The 19,722-nt window shown below is 30.8% G+C and overlaps 1 protein-coding gene across 6 annotated transcripts in view; it reads left to right on the top strand.

The window, feature by feature from the left end:
* The window catches only part of mmd (monocyte to macrophage differentiation-associated), a 57,288-nt gene extending 38,110 nt beyond the window's left edge, over nt 1–19,178 (top strand). For 2 of the 6 annotated variants that reach the window (XR_012400581.1, XR_012400582.1), the window contains exons 4-8: nt 2,303–2,377; nt 5,838–5,939; nt 7,868–7,937; nt 14,076–15,393; nt 15,490–16,933. Coding sequence is in view for 4 of the 6 variants with exons in the window: in NM_001423757.1 (NP_001410686.1) it covers nt 2,303–2,377; nt 5,838–5,939; nt 7,868–7,937; nt 14,076–14,279 (451 nt within the window). In the remaining 2 variants the exon portion in view is untranslated. 6 annotated transcript variants of the gene reach the window in all.
* The last annotated feature ends 544 nt before the right edge of the window (nt 19,179–19,722 follow it).

Below are 19,722 nucleotides of genomic sequence, written 5' to 3' on the forward strand. Positions count from 1 at the left end.
GTGTTACTAAATATCAAATAGGATATGTAAACACTTTCCCTTTGTGGGGATCCAGCAGTTGACTCTGATTTGACAAAGAAAAGCAATTAAGCTACTTTTAAATCCTTTTGGGTGGGTTTTGAGTCGTCATTGGGCTGGAAAAATTTCTTGGATCTGGCAACCCTTAATATGTGTGCACGTTTGCTTTGCTTGGGATTTGTATCTCAAAATGAGAATTATCTTATTAATTACTCAGACTCATGCTGTTCCAATACCATAAGAATTTTATTTATCATCAACATTAATTACAAATGTTTTAGATTACTTGCAGTATCAATAATGGTATCAAACATCGATATTTTAAGGTATCGTACCAAAATCATTACCAAACAATCTTCAGTGATCCAACTGTAATCATATGAAGCTCCAAGAACACTTTTGTACACCAAAAAACAGTCAAATTAATAGTAATCAATAACAGAATTGTCATTTTTGGGTGAACTAGCACTTTAAAATGATACAAATTGCAATCAAAATGAAAATACATGCGGGTAGTCAGGGTTGCCAGGTCCAAGAAAATTTTCCTGCCTAATGACAACTTAAAACCCACCCAAAAGGAAAAGTCTAATTACAGTCAACTGCTGGATTCCTACAAAGGGAAAGGTTTCCATATCTCCTCTGATATCTTGTAATACACACACTTGTAGATAGTCAGTATGAACTTCCAGTCTTGATGTTGATCTCAGTTGTAAGAGCAACAAATAACTTGACTTCTAGTTGATCATTTGGAAAAGTGGCAGAAGGTCGATTTATCTGATGAATCATCTGTTGAACTGCATCCCAATCTAATTGAACCCACATGGACCCAAGATTCTCATAGAAATCAGTCAAGTTTGGTGAAGGAAAATCATGGTTTGGGGTTACATTCAGTGGCCAGCCCAGTCACCTGACATAAACATTATTAAGCATGTCTGGGGTAAAATGAAGGAGGGGGGTTTGAAGATACCAGATGATCAACTAAAAGTCAAGTTATTATTTGCTGTTCCTAAAACTTGGATAGGCTGTAAGACTTTTGTCAAGTAGTTTACATGTTAAAGTACTGACTGATTTCTCAAAACATCAAACAACACTTCTAAGTACTTTCTCAGATATGGGTGGAACCGAGAATCTGCTCATTTCATATATATAACTTGCTATCAGACGTTTGTACTTACTCGCGTATAGCATATTTTGGCTTGCCAGATATGCATTCAAGGTTAAATTTTTTTTCTTTGCTGCAGCATATTACGAAAATAGCAAAAAAAAAAAAAAAAAACTTCAACAAACTACATTTTCAAAAGAGCTTAAATAAAATCTAAAAGGTTTTGGTCATGTGGCCCAATCATAATTATTTTTAAATAATTGTGATTATGATATTGACCAAAATAAGGGTTAAACTGTACAAAACCGTGCATTTATATTTATTACAAGTTTTTTCTTAAATTTTTTATATTTTTAACAGTGTTTATAACAATGAATTATAAAGTAGACATTACGGTCAGCTCTAAAATATAATTGGTTGAGCTGTTATTTAAGTGATGCTTGTATAAAGCTTTAAGGAAGGGACCAATTTTATTTATTTGATTTTTGTATTAAGATAATATCTTGTCTTATAATCACATTTAGCAGATTAGAGTTAAGATGTATTATAGTTAGTTTTTTAACAATACAAGCAATCCAAAATATTTTTTGCATGTAACATATTTTGCTTTTTAAGTGAAGTTTCAGTATAAAATACCCCACAAATAACATTTTATAACTCTCTTAAACTGCCCCTTTTAGGCTTTGATCCAAATTGTGGAGTTTGGCGACTGTCGCTTTAAATTCAAATGAGATTCTGCTCCTTTTAAAAGAGGGCGGAGCTACAAATGCCTGTGTGTCAGCATAGCGGCAGATTCAAAAACAAGACTAACGTCCTGTGCTAATGAGGGAGAGATAGTCACAAATGGCCAGGACTTTGCCCCACTGATGACACCTACAAAGAGAGAATGTCAATCCAAGTGTTTCTGTTTTTATTAAGTGTGATTATAAAAAATAAAATACTTGCATTGTTTATAAATAAAGAGTTGGGCATTGACTTTTGAGCTATAGGTATAGTTTTGGGAAGGATTAAAGCATTTAAATGCAGGGCTGAATCTCTGAAATAATTATCTCATGTATAAATATTGATTAGGAGTCACTCCTGTACCTTTAATGGTTGACATTATTATGTTATGACATTAACTAGATGTGCACTTAAGCTCTCATGATGACATAAGTCATTGAATATTATTTATTTTTACAGGACGATGGAGCACTGTTTCCACATGTGTGATAGAGTTGTTATATACTTCTTTATTGCTGCCTCTTATACACCATGGTACGTTTCTTTATACTTCTATTTCATATTTACTTTGGTGTGATTGACAAAAAGTGATTTTAAAACTTACTAAGTGCATTAAGGTGCTGTCAGGTTTACAAAAAGTAATAAATAAAAAATGTGGGTTTATAAATGTTTGAATTTATTTAGCATGCTTTCAATTAAAAATGCTGCAATGATAATATTCTCTGTAGCTGTATAGTCATTTAAAATAAAGGTTTCCTATGTGATTGTTTTGAAATGTAATATATTGTTATGCAAAGCTGATTTTTTAGCATGGTTACTTGCAATCGTAACATGACTCTTTAGAAATTAGTCTGACGACAGCCTGCTTTAGAAACATTGTCAACAATGCTGAATATTAATTAAAGGTGTCATAGGATGCATAGATGCTTTTTATCAGTTGTGGAAGGCATGTGGCTTTTTAACGTATTACAAGCCCATTTATATCCCTATACATCGGCTCTAGGATGAAAGCTCCGGTTTTACCTTATTTGGAAGGGTATGAATAATGAATAATAATGAGCTTTGCACAGAATCTGCACACATTTTTTTCTGTGCAGAATTTGGGGGGAAATAAATGGAGGTTTAGCAACTAAAACATAAAAAAGGACATAAATATTGACATTTAACTTTCAGTTTAAGGTTTACAATGCAAATCCAATAAGATACGTTGTTTGATAAACAAAGCAAGTCTCATAAAACATCTACTAAAAGACAGAAACTATCGCTTTACAAACAGCATTGCAAATAAATCATCTAAACGTATGCGTATTACTTAATACAATTACTGAAATTACTATACAAACTGATTAAATATGTGTATTTATTCAAACGAGTAAATAAATGCTCTATGATGGGCAAAATAAAGTCTGTGGACATCTGCAGATTTCTGCGCACTCTGATTCTTTGAAGACCTACTCATAGAGCCCTTATGTACTCTGCAATACACATGTACATCCTACTTCAGTTGTCTACTCAATATTTGAACAAGATGATCAGATCCCTCGTTAAATGACATTTGTTTCAACTGAAGTGGTGGACAGATTTATTTGAGCTAGAAGGAGTTGGTGAGCTATCTTTAATTCACAAGAGTAACACAATTTGCTCTTTGCTCTTCCATCTTGTCTTGTGGATGGAATATAGGCTAAATTATAATTATGCTCAACAAAAGAGACAGACAGAGAAGAATTTTGAAGCTTTAACATAGTTGAAGTCAGAATTATTAGCCCTCTTTAATTTTTTTTTTTTGTCTTTTTTAAATATTTCCTAAATGATGTTTAACAGGGCAAGAAAATTTTCACAGTATGTCTGATAATATTTTTTTCTTCTGGAGAAAGTCTTATTGGTTTTATTTCAGCTAGAATTAAAGCAGTTTAAATTTTTTTATGAAACTTTTTAAGTTCAAAATTATTAGCCCCTTTAAGCTATTTTTTTTTGACTGTCTTCAGAACAAACCATCATTATACAGCCTTTAAATGAGTACGCTATGGGAGCGGAAATTCAGTGTCTTTTATAGTTAGTTTATTATAGTTTTTAAAGCTTGTCAAAGAAAAGTTGACATAAAAAAATGCATGTATGGTTTATATGTTTTGACACATTATTTAGGTATTATTTAAGTAATTAGATTTTTTTTTTTTTTTTTTTTTTGATAGGGCAAGTAAAAATCCTTACGGTTTAGCCAAAGCAAGTATGTAAATGAATATGTAAATAAAAACATAAATAAAGTAAATAAATGCATACATAAGTAAATAAATAAGTAAATAAAAATGTAAATAAATATGTGAATAAGTAAATAAATATATAAATAAGTAAATTGTTACGTAAATAAGTAAATAAATATGTAAATAAATACATAAATATGTAAATAAGTAAATAAATCAGTAAATAAACATAAATAAATATGTAAATAAATAAGTAAATAAATATGTGAATACGTAAATAAATCTGTAAATAAGTAAATAATCTTGTAAATGTGTCAATAAATACACAAATAAGTAAATAAATACTAAAGTAAATAAACCATCATTATACAGCCTTTAAATGTCACTTTAAGCTGTATAGAAGTGTCTTGAAAAATATCTAGTGAAATATTGTTTACTGTCATCATGGCAAAGATAAAATAAATTGGTTATTAGAGATGAGTTATTAAAACTATTATGATTAGAAATGTGCTGAAGAAATCGACTATGCGTTAAACAGAAATTTGGGAAAACATAAACCGTGGGCCTAATAATTCAGAGGGGCTAATGATTCTGAATTCAAGTATATGAAAACACAGCCAGGAATTAATATTAACCTCAGCATAATAAAGTGTATTGTTCTTCCTTCACGCTCAAAGAACAATAAATCACAGTAAGAGCCGAGTGATGTTTAATAAAATGTATTTAATATATTGTTTACCAAATCTAGTAATGAATAGCAAGCTGAAAAAGTGCACATGAGAAATAAGTTTAGTATTTGTCTAAAAACAAAATCTTTTGTGATAGGAAATGTCTTCATGTCTTCTGTCTTTTCACCCAGAAATTACAGTTCTGTCATAATTTACTCACCCTTGCCTTGTTCCAAACCTTTATGAGTTTCTTTCTGCTGTTGAATACTAAATATTTTGAAGAATGCTGAAAACCTTACCAACTTCTATTGTATTTGTTTATTCTACTATAAAAGTCAATGGTTACTGGTTTTTAGCATTCTTCAAAATATCTTCTTTAGTATTCAACAGCAGAAAGAAACTCATAAATGTTTGGAACAACAATATAAATGTTGAAATAATTGTAATTGTTGGGTGAACTATCCCTTTAAGTGCATATTTTTGTTTCACAATCGATTCATTTCCCCATTTACCCACATACATCCTCATTTCTTATCCAGTCTGCCATCCTAATATTGTGAAACTGAAGTCACTGTGGAAATAGCTTTGTACAGCTCATCATATTTGGCTATTTTTGGTCACAGCTGTCTGAATGTCATCGATCTGGTAGTGCAGCATTTTTGATCAGCTCTCCATCACTTTTTCATGAGTTTCGAGTGACTGAAGCGGCCGCAGCTTTTGGTCACTTTCCTATGAGAGCGTGAATAATTCAGTGTCCTTGAGCGCTTCGCTAGAGAACTGAAGTGGGATTTAACTCCAGTTACTGAGCATCTTTATTTATCAGCGGTCACTTAACAAACCATCCATTATACATTAGATTTAAGATTATTAAGAAATACAAACACCAATTCAAATTATAAACAGAACTCGAACAACAGAAAACAATAGCAAGAAATCCTAGTTTGTTTGTTCTAGTTAGGCTTTTGCCATTTGTTTTCTGTTGTTTGAGTCTTGTTTATATAATGAATCTGTAATTTAATTGGTTTATAACAAAGGGACTAGCATAGTAAACTAGCCTCTGGGCTAATTTATGTGACGTCTTTCTCTGTGACTTTCACTAATGAGTTTTTTGTGTGTTTTTGTGTGCAGGTTAAATCTCCGGGAACTCGGGCCGCTCGCCGCTCACATGCGCTGGTTTGTGTGGTTGATGGCGGCTGCCGGAACAATCTATGTGTTTAATTACCATGAAAAGTATGTTGGACATCACCTAAATATCTAATTCAGACATCATACTTTAATTATTGGCCAGGACTAATAATATACAGCGGGAAAAATAAGTGTTGGACACGTCACCATTTTTCTCAGGAAACATATCTATAAACATGCTGTTGACTTGGAGTTTAGATCAGATGTTGATAACAACCAAAGCAATCCGTACATGCAAAGAAAACAAATCTAATTAGTATTAAAGTTATGCTTGATAAAAATGAAATGGCTCTGGGAAAAAGTGTTGAACATATGAAGAAAGGGAGGTATAGAAAGCAGTGAAAGCCCAGACAGCAGCTGAAACCTCTCAGTAGTTCTTCAGGAACCCTCTTCCCTTCCTCATTGTAAATGAAAATGAATATCAGCTGCTTCCGTCCAACATCAACATTCTCAGGATGATGAAGATGAAACTAGAGTGGACATTTCAGCAAGACAATGATTTAAAGCCCAGCCAAGGAAACATTTAGGCACTGGGTTAGGAAAAGTGGGATTGCATTTTTATGAGTACGCTATGGGAGCAGAAATTCAGTGTCTTTTATAGTTAGTTTATTATAGTTTTTAAAGCTTGTCAAAGAAAAGTTGACATAAAAAAATGCATGTATGGTTTATATGTTTTGTGTAAATAAATATGTAAATAATAAGTAAATAAATATGTGAATACGTAAATAAATCTGTAAATAAGTAAATAATTATGTAAATGTGTCAATAAATACACAAATAAGTAAATCAATTTGTAAGTAAATAAATACTTAAGTAAATAAATGAGTAAATAAATAAGTAAACAAATGTGTAAATAAGAAAATAAATGAGTAAATAAATATGTAAATTAATAAGTAAATAAATGAGTAAATAAATACAAAAGTAAATAAATATGTAAATGATTATGTAAATAATAAATAAATACGTAAATAAATATGTAACTAAGTAAATAAATCAGTAAATAAATACGTAAATAAATATGTAAATAAGTAATTAATGCGTAAATATGTAAATAAATACGTAAATGATTGTTAATAAATATGTAACTAAGTAAATACATAAACATATATAAATAAGTAAATAAATGAGTAAATAAATAAATAAATAAATGTGTAAATAAATACGTAAATAAGTAAATAAATGCATAAATAAATCTGTAAATAAATCTGTAAATAACTACCTAAATAAGTATGTTAATAAATACGTAAATAAATATGTAAATAAATGCGTGAATAAGTAAATAAAAATGTTAATAAATGTGTGAATGAGTAAATAAATCTAAATAAATACATAAATAAGTAAATAAGTAGGTAAATAAATAAGTAAATAAATAAGTGAAAATGTATTAATTAGTAAATGTGAATTAATGTGTGAATAAATATGTAAATAAGTAAATAAATGCGTAAGTAAATACATCCGTAAATAAGTAAATATATAAATCTGTAAATAAGTAAATAAATATGTAAATCAATACGTAAATGCGTAAATTAATGGGTAAATAAGTGAGTAAATAACTGCGTAAATAAACCTGTAAATAAATATGTAAATAAGCAAATAAATATGAAAATAAATATGTAAATAAGTAAATAAATAATTAAATAAATTTTTAAATAAACCTAAAAATAAACGTGTAAATAAATAAATAAATGCGTAAATAAGTAAATAAATTAGTAAATAAATAAGTAAATAAATGTGTAAATTAACAAATAAATGTGTAAATAAATACATAAATAAGTAAATAAGCAAATAAATGTGTAAATAAATACATTTGTAAATAAATACTCAAGTAAATAAATGCGTAAATAAAACTGTAAATAAATATTTAAATAAGTAAATAAATAAATATGTAAATAGAGATCTGAAGTGATTGTAAGAGTGTCTGGCACATATAGAGAGATGAAAGTGTTTGTTTTCTGTTTGTGTGTGCTGTTCAGGTATAAGCTGGTGGAGCTGATGTTTTATCTGACCATGGGCTTCTTCCCTGCGCTGGTGGTGACATCAATGGTAAGTGCGTGAGGTCATTTCCTGTTCAGCTCTTCGGTTAATCTGATCCCCGGAGTTAAACATGGGCTTCTGAAGGACAAAGACTAATTAGCAGACCCTTAATTTACCTGACCAGTGTAAAAGCCTGTTTGAGTCACTCAATGTAGGACAAGCCGTGCTTTTAATATTAGTGGTGTTTAAAATAGCGAAAGTATTTACATAGAGTATCTATTAAAATAAACTCTTGCTTTCTTTTTTGTTTTTGTTTTTGTTCAGTTATTTTAATTGAAAATGGAACAACTTGAAACTGATTATAAAAGATGTGATGAATATTAAATAGAGTTATTATGTTTTATGTTTATGTATTTATTGCAATCTTAAGGAATCTTTAGGTTATTAGTCGTTTCAAATAGTGAGAGTGTATACATTAGTACAGTATATACTAGGGATGCACCGAATATTCGGCAACCGAAATTATTTGGCCGAAAATAGCCAAAAAAAAGCACTTTCGGTGTTTGGCCGAATAAGTAAAAAGGCTGAATAAATTTTGACGAACAATGACGTTTTTTATGACGCAATCAAATAGTAACCCGCGTAGAGTGAGAGACGCGCGCTTTATGCAGCAAACATGTCGGCAGTGTGCATGCACTTTAAAGTGTCAGAGTGTTCTGTTCTGCTGAATTGTCCAGAAAAGCTCATCTGATGCAACTTTTCATAAAGAAGAACCTGCCACTTTTCCTGAAGAAGTAGGCTTATGTCTTGGACAGTTATTCATTTGTTGTGGGTTCATCCACATCTTTTGCACTATTCAATGCACATTTGTTGTTGTAGACATAGTTACATTCTTTCAGCAGTCAGTTATAGGCCTAACATAGGCTATACAAGAAGGGGGGCTTCAAAGATGGCCAAATAAAAATATTTTTTTATTTTACTAATTATTTTATTTTAAGTTATATTGTGCTTTGTTTGTATATTATCTGCTTGGATGTTAAAAAAATGTTCAGGGTTAAATCATTATTTTGAAATTGTATTTTTGTTATTTGATTTATTTCTCTGAAAAGCAACACAAAATAGTAAAAAGCTAATTTTTACTATTTAATTATTGTAATGGTGATAAAAATGGCAAACTAAATGAAAAAAAAAATTGAAACACTGGGGTTCGGTATTCGGCCTTCGGCCAAGCATTTCATTATTATTCGGCTTCGGCCAAGAATTTCATTTCGGTGCATCCCTAGTATATACTAATAATGAATTTTGTGTTATCATAATTTTTGTATATTAAATAGCTCCTATTGTGGGATTTCGAAAATGACCTGTGTGTAACACAGCTCTAAGTGAAGTGAAATATCCAGATAAGGCTTAAATCTGAAAGTGGACCGATTTTAAAACTATTGATTCATCGAAAAAAAGAGTCGACTCATAGTGGTTAGAATGAATCGTCTTTATAACGAGTGTTTAGCCGGTTCAGCGTGACGTGACTACAGAACATTATTGTTGCTTGCGCAAACCCGGGAAAGCCCCGCCCACTAACACAGCAGCAAAGACAAACAGATCCTGAAGTCATGAGTCAAGAAGACCCTGTGCTTACCTTGTTCATTGGAAGTGTGAGGGGAAAGAGATGATTTAGCAGTCTACACGCTTACAGTGGGCAGTTCATTCGTTTGTTAAAGGAAGGATCAGAAAAGACTACTGATGTAGACTTGTGAGAATGGAAAGAAAATGCACGAGGGGTGCGTGCAAAACAAGGCCAGTTTATTAGGCAGCCTGCTGCATGCTGAGGAGGAGCGCTGGTGAGCGCTACAACCCCCTGGCTGGGGATGTGATCTTTGAGCAAAGCAGAGTACAGGTATGCCCTGAGAACATATAACACTTCACGCAAGATGTGCCACGGCAATAATTGCAAGTAGAAATGATCTTAGTTACAGCTGAGAAGAGAGAAAAGCTCCAAAATGAAAGATAATTGATGGAATCAGACCTGGCCCTTGACACATTTCATAAGTGTAAGTGAATGGCTGTCTCCTTGTTTTCTCTAGCCTGCAAATGATGTATTCAATTGTTTTGTTACTTGTAACCGCTTGTACTGTATCAGGTTAACTCTTTATATTCTCATATCGCGTCTAATGGCACGTTGAAACGCGACGCGTGCTGCTTTGTTTACGGATTTAAATGGGTTTGTGTTCCACTGCCGTTTGTCATTGCTATGGCCACCGTCAGCTGTTCCTACACACGTGCAGTGGTCAAGGTTCAGAATACTTCAGCTTTTGCTGCTGTGTGGATTAATACTGAACGTGTGTCATAGTTAAGAATGGAGCAATGTGCTGGTGTTTGACTACACTGCTTTTGGTGGTGAGTCGTCTGAATAACACAGTAAGTTTTACTATGAAGTGTGTTTCGGGCAGGCCCGGATTGGCTAATCGGGAGGACCGGGAGAATTCCCGGTGGGCCGGTCTGTTTTTTGGCCGCGAGGGCCGGTGTCCCTAGCTTCAGAATCTGTTGCTCTCAGCAGTCACACTTTTTAAATTAATTTATTTATTTGACCACAGTCTTCTTATTCATTGTTTTACCGCAGCTCTGCTCTGTTTATATACAAGTGGCCTGCAGGTTATCGGTTATGTGACAACAGCTGCTGTGGTCTAGTGGTTAGCACGTTAGATAACGACGCTGCCGACCGGGGTTTGATTCTCGTCTGAGTATGTTTTTTTTTTTTTAATTGTTTATAGTTAAGACATATAATACTGTTAGGATTGTTGAACATTTGAAGTTCTAAAGCAGCTGTTTTCTTAAAAAAGACGTGATAGTGTAATTAGAATCTGAATTGGAAATGACGTTATTTTAACATAGTCAGTCGTGAACTGAGGTGGGCCGGTCTGAGGCTTGAAACTCCAGGGCTGAAAAGCAGTCCCACTCATGCTGAACGATGTCGACCAATCACAACAGACTGTCATCGGTCCAATCAGCGCAGATTAGCTTTGCGCTAAGAAGGGGTTTGGGAACAAATTAGTCGCTGAACGATTCATATGGGAGTCGATGGGATAATTAGGTAAAAATAAATTCATATTTTTAGACCATGAAAGTGTTTTTTGACCTTGCATGCATATCAGTATGTTGTTGGAGATCCATATAAACGAAATGTGACCCTTTTTCATGTATAATATGTGCTCTTTAATACAAATAAATGGCATTAAATTCCTTTTAATGGAAAATGGGACAACTTAATTTAAATACTAATTGAAAATTACATTTTCTTCTTATTCTTCTTCTTATTATTATTTGTTTGTTTGTTTCTAGAAAATAAATAAATAAATATTCAGACATTTGTAGTTGGTGTCATTTTAGGAAAGCTTCAAGTTATTAGTCGTTTCAAATAGTGAAAGTGTATACATTAGTACAGTATATACTAATAATGAGTTTTTATTATCATAATTTTTGTATATTAATACAAATAAATTTCATAAAATTTATTTTAATAAAACAATTGAACAACTTCAAATGTAATATTTAATTATTATTTCTTTTTTTACAATTATTATTATTATTTTTATTTATTTATTATTATTATTATTATTATTTGTTTATTTTTCTAAAAATAAATAAATATTCAGACATTTGTAGTTGGTGTCATTTTAGGAAAGCTTCAAGTTATTAGTCGTTTCAAATAGTGAAAGTGTATACATTAGTACAGTATATACTAATAATGAGTTTTGTATTATCATAATTTTTGTATATTAATACAAATAAATTTCATTACATTTCTTTTAGTACAAAATTGTACAACTTCAAATGTAATATTTAATTATTATTTTAATTTATTATTATTTTTATTTATTTATTTTTTTTCTAGAAAATAAATATTCAGACATTTGTAGTTAATGTCATTTTAAGAAAGCTTCAAGTTATCAGTCGTTTCAATAAGTGCACGTATTTCCACATACAGCATATATTAAAAGAGAACTTTGTATTCTGTTTTTTGTCTTGAATGTTTTTCCACCTTCACCTTTGCCACAGTTGTGAAGTCCTCAGGCTGTTCATGTTCACTCGTCACACATGAACTATTCACTATCAGTGCGGGGTGCGTGTCACCTGTTACTAGGCAACCAGCACACACTTGAAGACCAGTCTTTTTCAGTTAATTTTACACCTAATTATAACTCTAAACGTTTTACCACATCATTTGTGAATTTCTCAGAAACGACATCAATAAATCAGTCAACAAGATTAATAAACATACTTCTGTATGTATATCTTAATTATTTATATCTAATATATAAATACACATGATAGATAGACCAACTGACACACTGTGTTGGCAGCAAACTGAGACGCTTTAAAAAAGAAACACTGGTGAATTGAAGCACAGCCTTTACTTTGTGTTTGTGTGAAGTTTTACTGTCGGGCAGCAGCAGGACTGCTCAATAACGATCATCTTGTTTCTGTTGTCACAACGACGCCACCTTGTGTTTAGCAGCAGTACATGCACATGCTTTGAAAGCAAATCAAACTACCTGTATGCAAATTTAAAAGCATAGTAGATTAACAAGGCTCTTGTTTCTGGGTTTGTGGTATAAATAAATGCATCTCTTTTACATATATTTTTATTGTGTAACTATTTTATTTTCTAAATTTTTTTTTTTTTTTACATTTATTAATTAGTTATTTTTATTTTTTATAACAGACTTTAACTGTGTCTTAGGAATTGCATTGTGTGTCTTTTGTTAGTAATTTTAAATGTGCAGTTTTTTTTATTAAAAATATTTGTAATGTTTCAGTTATCTTTTATTTGTTGATGTATTACAACAGCTAATCAGTAAAATTCATTTGCATTAAAAAATGTTGTATGTTAATAACTTAAGATACTAAATTTAACTGTGCTTTAGTAATTTTGTTGTGTTTTTTACCTCCTACTACTTTTGTTGTTATTATTATTATTATTATTATTATTATTGTTATTATTATTATTATTATTATTGTTGTATTATATATACTTTAGGTTATATGTGCTTTGGTACAGTATGTAAAGTTAACATAACTTGTATTTAAAAAAAAATACATTTAAATTATTTAAATTTATTGAATATTTTTTATTTGTCATTGTTATTATTATTATTATTATTATTATTTGTAACCTTTTTATGCATTTTTACTTCAGTTTTATGCATTTTAGTGCAGTAAGTATTAAACTATGAGACACAACTTACTTGCATTTTAAAATGTTTCCAAAATACAATTAAATTTAGTGAATTCAATGAATATTTTGTATATTTGTCATTTTTATTATATATATATATATATATATATATATATATATATATATATATATGATTATTGTATTATTATTATTAATATGATTGTTGTTATTATTATTAGTCTACTTTTTATACACTTATTTCAGTTTTATGCATTTTAGTACAGTATGTAAAGTTTAGCTATATGAGAATAAATAACTAGCATTTATAAATATTTATGTGCATGTTTATTTATATATATTGGAAGTCAGAATTATTAGCTCCCTTTGAATTTTTTTTTTCTTCTTTTTTAAATATTCCAAATTTTTTATTTTAGTTTTATGCATTTAATTCTAAGTTAAACTATATGAGAACAAATAACAAAAAAAAAAAACATTCTAATTATATTTCGAATTAATTTTAATTTTGGTTCAGTTGATGTCAGTAACGTCATTTATGAATTTGGCAATTAAAGAGTTAAAATCCTGTCACTTTCTAAACAATTTAGTAGTTTTGATCAGGACTAAGGTTGATTAAAAGATTTATGCAGAAAAAAATAGAACAATTATTAATCTGATGCATTTTACAGCAGTTTAATTTAGTGCGTTTTCATCCTTAACATAACAAAAAGGTAGTCAATTTGCCCAGAGTGTATTGTGTATTTTCTCAAAATATGTGTCAAAATAAGATTTGTCACCAAAAATCATTCTGCTAGCTGAAACGTTAAAGTTGTGGCCAAATTAAGACTCCAAAATCACCCCAGAGTGGATGAAAACACCCCCAACAGCTCACAAACGTTAAAATCACTGAATATTTCATTTTATTGACCTTTTTTGTGGTTTAAGTCAGCATTAATAGCCCTGTTGGTTACAAAGAAGGTAAATTATTGAATAAAAGGGCTTACTAAGAACTAATCATTTATTTATTTTTCTTGCAGACGAACACGGAGGGTCTGAGTGAGCTGGCGTTCGGGGGTCTGGTCTACTGTCTGGGAGTGTTTTTCTTCAAGTGTGACGGCGTGATTCCCTTCGCTCACGCTATCTGGCACGTGTTTGTGGCGCTGGCGGCCGCCATTCATTACTATGCCATCTGGAAATACCTGTACCGCAGTCCTGCGCTGGAGGACATCAGAGACGCCTGAGCCACAAACAAACAACTAACTCATCATCATCATCATCATCATCATCATCATCATCAAAAACACCAACGTTTACCAGGATGACCATGCAATGTTTACGGTTTTCTTACCAGCTCAGAGTATATCCGTCTGTCTGTCTGTCTGTCTGTCTGTCTGTCTGTCTGTCTGTTTGTCTGTCTGTCTGTCTGTCTGTCTGTGTGTGTGTGTGTGTGTGTTGCAGTGCTGAATGTACAACTGCAACAAGACTGCTGTGTGTGCGTGTATTTGTTTTCCCCCCCCTTTTCATCAGTATTATGTAAATATTTGCCACTGAAAGCAGATGAATTGTGATATTTACTGATTTTATTCGATTTTTTGGGCGTGCATTCAGTCTCACACACACATTCAGTAGTTGTTTCAGATCATCTGTAATGAATTTTTTTATTCATCTTACGACATCAGTGTTTGGTTAAGAAAGTAATATATCACGATCTGAAAACGGTAACACTTATGGTAACAATAATGTTGTGTTAATGTTATTGTGTTTGCTGACATGAACAAACAAGCAATCTTAAAAATGGTAGCATAATAAGATTGTTTAAATTAATTTCATTTTGCATTGTTAATGTATTTACTAACATAAACAAACAATGAGCGACACATTAATCACAGTATTTATTCATCATTAAGATTATTAATGGAAGTAATGTTGTTCGTTGTTAATCACCGTTAACTCAAAGCGCAATAACTAATGATACAAGCACAACTTAGGATTTTACTAATATAATAGTAAATGATTTATAAATACTGTATTGTTCATTAGCAAACACAGTAACTAATTAAACCTTATTGGAAAGTGTGGCCATTAAAACATTCTAAAACAAAACCGTAAACGCAAGTTTTATGTTATTTTTGCATTACTAAGTAACAGTTACATTTTTGAAAAAGGATTACTTTTACTACATTTAGTAAATGTATTAATAAAGCAACTTTTTTAAAAAAAAGTAGCTGTTACTTAGATGCATTAAAAAGTCACTTTAAAAAAAGTAACTAAGTGAATGTGTTAAAGAATTTACTATTTTTCAAAAACGTAACTTTCTTAGTAAATGTAGTAATAAATCTACCTTTTTTCAAAAAAGTAATTGTTACTTAGTAAATGTAGTAATAAAGCTACCTTTTTAAAAAAAGTTGCTTTATTACAATTACTAAGTAACAGTTACTTTTTTTCAAAAAGTTACTTTATTACTACATTTACTAAGTAGCTTTCTTTTTTGAAAAGTTTCATTACTGTTTACTAAGTAACAGTTACCTTTTTAAAGAGTTACTTTATTACTACATTTACTAAGTAACAGTAACTTTTTTGAAAAGTTTCATTACTATGTTTAATAAGTAACATTTACCCTTTTTTAAAAAGTTACTTCATCATTAGATTTACTAAGTAACATTTAGTTTTTTTTGAAAAAAGTTAGTTTTAATACATTTAATAAGTAACAGTTTTAAAAAAACTTAAAAGTAGCTGTTACTTAGATGTATTAAAAAGTCACTCAAAAAAGTAACTTAAGAAATGTATTAAAAGTTACTATTTTTCAAAAAAGTAACTGCTACTTAGTAATTGTAGTAATGAAAAAAAGATAACTTTTACTACATTTACTAGTTACAGTTACTGTTTTGAAAAAGGTTACTTCCTACATTTAACGACTAACAGTCACTTTTTGAAAAAGATTACTTTATTACCACATTTAATGCGTAACAGTTACTTTTTTGAAAAAAAAGTTACTTTTTTACTACATTTAATGAGTAACAGTTTCTTTTTTGAAAAAAAAGTTACTTTTTTACTACATTTAATGAGTAACAGTTTCTTTTTTGAAAAAAAACATTACTTTATTATTACATTAACTTTTGTGAGAAATTACTTTATTACTACATTTAATAAGTAAAAGTTACTTTTTTGAAAAAGTTACTTTACCACATTTACTAAGTAACAGTTATGCTTTTGGGGAAAAAAAAGCTAACTTTTACTACATTTGATAAGTAACAATTGCTGTTTTTTAAAAAAAAAAAAAAACACATTATTTTTACTTTTTTACTACATTTACCAAGTAACTTGCTTTTTTTAAAAAAAAAGTAACTATATTAATACATTTACTAAGTAACAGTTACTTTAATTTTTTTAAATTACTTTTTGTACATTTACTAAGTAACAGTTACTTAAAAAATAGTAACTTTAGATTGTAACATATTACTTTTTTCCCACCCAACACTGTATTACATGTATTAATGTATCTCAAATGGGTTTTAACTGGAGATTTTTGTCTAGTTGTATTTTTTCCTACGCTCTTCGCCGTGTTCATGCTCTTTCAGCAGGATTTGAAAGTGTCTCACTAAGCATTCTTTTTCACTATGCGGCACTTTTCTAACAGGAAGAACCACTTGTATTTGATATTGCATTGGAGCATGTGGTGGGGAGGCTGATGGGATTGATGCTGGTGGATAATGTCGTTCATACACTGCTGTGTGCGTCCACGTTTACATACGCAGGATGGCTTTTAAACGCCTGAACCACCTTAAAGACGAACTCTGTGATGTTTCTCAAATGCAGCACAATTTTCAATGCATATTTTGATTAAGAATAGCTAAGAAGTATGAGTGAAAATAAATTACACAATTTTCATATTTCATGATATTTCTCGTGATCATGTTTCTCCCCAAAATAATAAGATAAATTAAATCTATTTTTTGTGACGTTTTTATTTTTATCCCTTATGTGCATATATCATAATAATATTGTTAATTTGTTATTTTTGTATTATATTTATATATTCTTTCTGTCATTTGTCTTGTTTAATAACAGTCAAAAATGGATCATGTGTATAAAACTATTAGTCGCTCAAAAATCATTTAAAAAAATGAAATAAATGATATTAAATACACCATATTTCTCCGCAAAATCATAAAAACATGATTAAAAACTTGTATCTTCAATTTATTTTTCATCAGTATACATACAAATACTGTAATTTAATATTTTAATATTATATATTTTTTCTTTTTGTCATTTGTCTGGCTTAATTTCACTAAGAAGTGCATAAATAAAGCTGTATTAGTCGGTATTAAACAGACCCCTCAAAACTCATAAGAAAAAAAGGCTTACCAGAATACATTTTGTTTATATGATCATTTCCCTCCATATTTTGTAAAGATTTCTTCTTTAAGTTATTCTTTAATACCATTATAAACCTTAATGAAGAATTCACAAATCAAAAAAAAAAAAAATAAATAAAATGCTTCACTATATTATGTATTATGGTTTTATGTGATTTGATCATGGACTGACATATCAATAGTGTTAATATGAGCAAAATATTTGTTATCCGACAACAACAAAAAATGCTAATGGCGCCAGCAAACAGTCCCATCATGCACATCTCAACCTTATTCACCCACTACATTGTAAAAAGCGATTAGTTACAGTATTTAAAAACATGAGTAAACTCAAGGCAACTTTTAAGTTGATGTAACTTGATTCGCATAGTTTGTTAATGTCTGCGTGAACCGAAAGTTGCCGAGATTTTTTAAATTATGTTGATGTACTTCCAACTGAAATGAATATTCAGTAGAGGGGTGGGGCTTTCTTTTCTGTATCATTAGTTTATAGCAAACTAACAATAAGAGAGGGTATTAATATGCAGTTGGAAACCCTTGAGGTTGACATCAACAGAAGGACCGACACTCCAAGCACTGAAGCAAATGCTCAGGTTTTAATTGAAGATTACTTAAACAAAGCAAATGAATTATTCACCTTAAGAGTAACAATAAAACATTTCTCGCAGATTTTAATCATTTTAAGGCAATTGGTCTACACAGTTTTTAAAGTTGAGACAACTAATCGCTTTTTTCAGTGTAAAAATCATCATCGTCATCATCGTTTCACAATGGTTTCTGTTGTGTTTCTGACACTGTGAATGCATTCGGCTGAGTTTTTTAAAGTGCTAAACCCGGAGGTCTGAACTGCTGCTCTCCTGCACATTTAAGTGTTTTTTGCACAAGATTTGTTCGTAATATTGTCACTGTGATCCACAAAACACGTCATATGGCTACTAAACAAGTACAAATGACTCTTTTTCAAAACTCCGAATTATGAACGTTTTCTACTAGGGCTGCACGATATTGGACAAAATGTGCGTTCAGATGTGCGTTTGAACTGAAGCGTTAAAAAACGTGCAACAGGCTACCATAAAAGGCGCACATTCTACACACTTTTGCAACGTTAAAGGGCTCCACAGACTATTCAAATAAAATGGTTTATTGTTGCACAAACGTGTGAGCATTTTCGTGACTTATCCACATGCCACATTATGTATTGTAGAAAAAAGACATTATGGCTAAACTACCATTTACAAACTACAGTGGCATTGCCAGTATTTTGGAGCCAAAGTATCACGATACTACTATAGTACCGGTAAACCATCCACCCCTACTGTTAACTATAATCCAGACTCAACGTCGCATATCTGGCGATTTGACTATTGTTGATGCACACATTGCGATATCGATGCTGAAACCATATATCGTGCAGCCCTATTTTCTACCCATTTTCTCACCTTCATACACTGAGAGGTATATTCACTCAGAGAGGCGATCTCGTGTTCAGGTTTTAGCATTTGAACTTTTTGTAATTCTGACTGGTGATTTCGGGATGAACTGTGGGACTGCACGGATGAACTTTTGTAAACTCTTTCTACATCCCGTTTTAGCACATAACTCTGGCCTTTTCAGATCCAACTGCGAAACCTCATCCGATGTCCTCGTCACACATCATTCTGGTGTTTTTTTGGTGCTGGTGTTATACTGACTACATGTGTCGGATATTGAATAATGCTGTTTCTGAAGTGTGTACCAATGAAAGCAGTAACAATAACTCTCCATGCGTCTCTGTGTGCTCATTTCAGCTGGGTTATTGTTTCAACGCCGCTAATCCTATTCTTTTAAGTAAGAAACTAATTGTTCCCACAGAAATTGCTAGATTCAATTTCACAAATATTTATTTGTGCAGTTTGTCAAGAATTTTAAACTATTTGCATATATACAAAAAAAAAAAAATATATATATATATATATATATATATATATATATATATATATATATATATATATATATATATATACAGTTGAAGTCAGAATTATTCGCCTCCCTTTGAATTATTTTATTTTTTATTTCCCAAATGATGTTTAACAGAGCAAGGAAATTTACTATTTACAATATTTTTTCTTCTGGAGAAAGTCTTATTTGTTTTATTTCGGCTAGAATGAAAGCAGTTATTAATTTTTTAAACATCATTTTAAGGTCAATATTATTAGCCCCTTTAAGCAATTTTTTTCGGTAGTCTACAGCAGTGGTTCCCAACCTTTTTCTCTGGGGCCCCCCCCCATGAACAAATACAAACATTGGAGCCCCCCCACCATATAAA

The sequence above is a fragment of the Danio rerio genome, chromosome 3 (genome assembly GCF_049306965.1).
Source record: "Danio rerio strain Tuebingen ecotype United States chromosome 3, GRCz12tu, whole genome shotgun sequence".
Classification (NCBI taxonomy): Eukaryota; Metazoa; Chordata; class Actinopteri; order Cypriniformes; family Danionidae; genus Danio; species Danio rerio.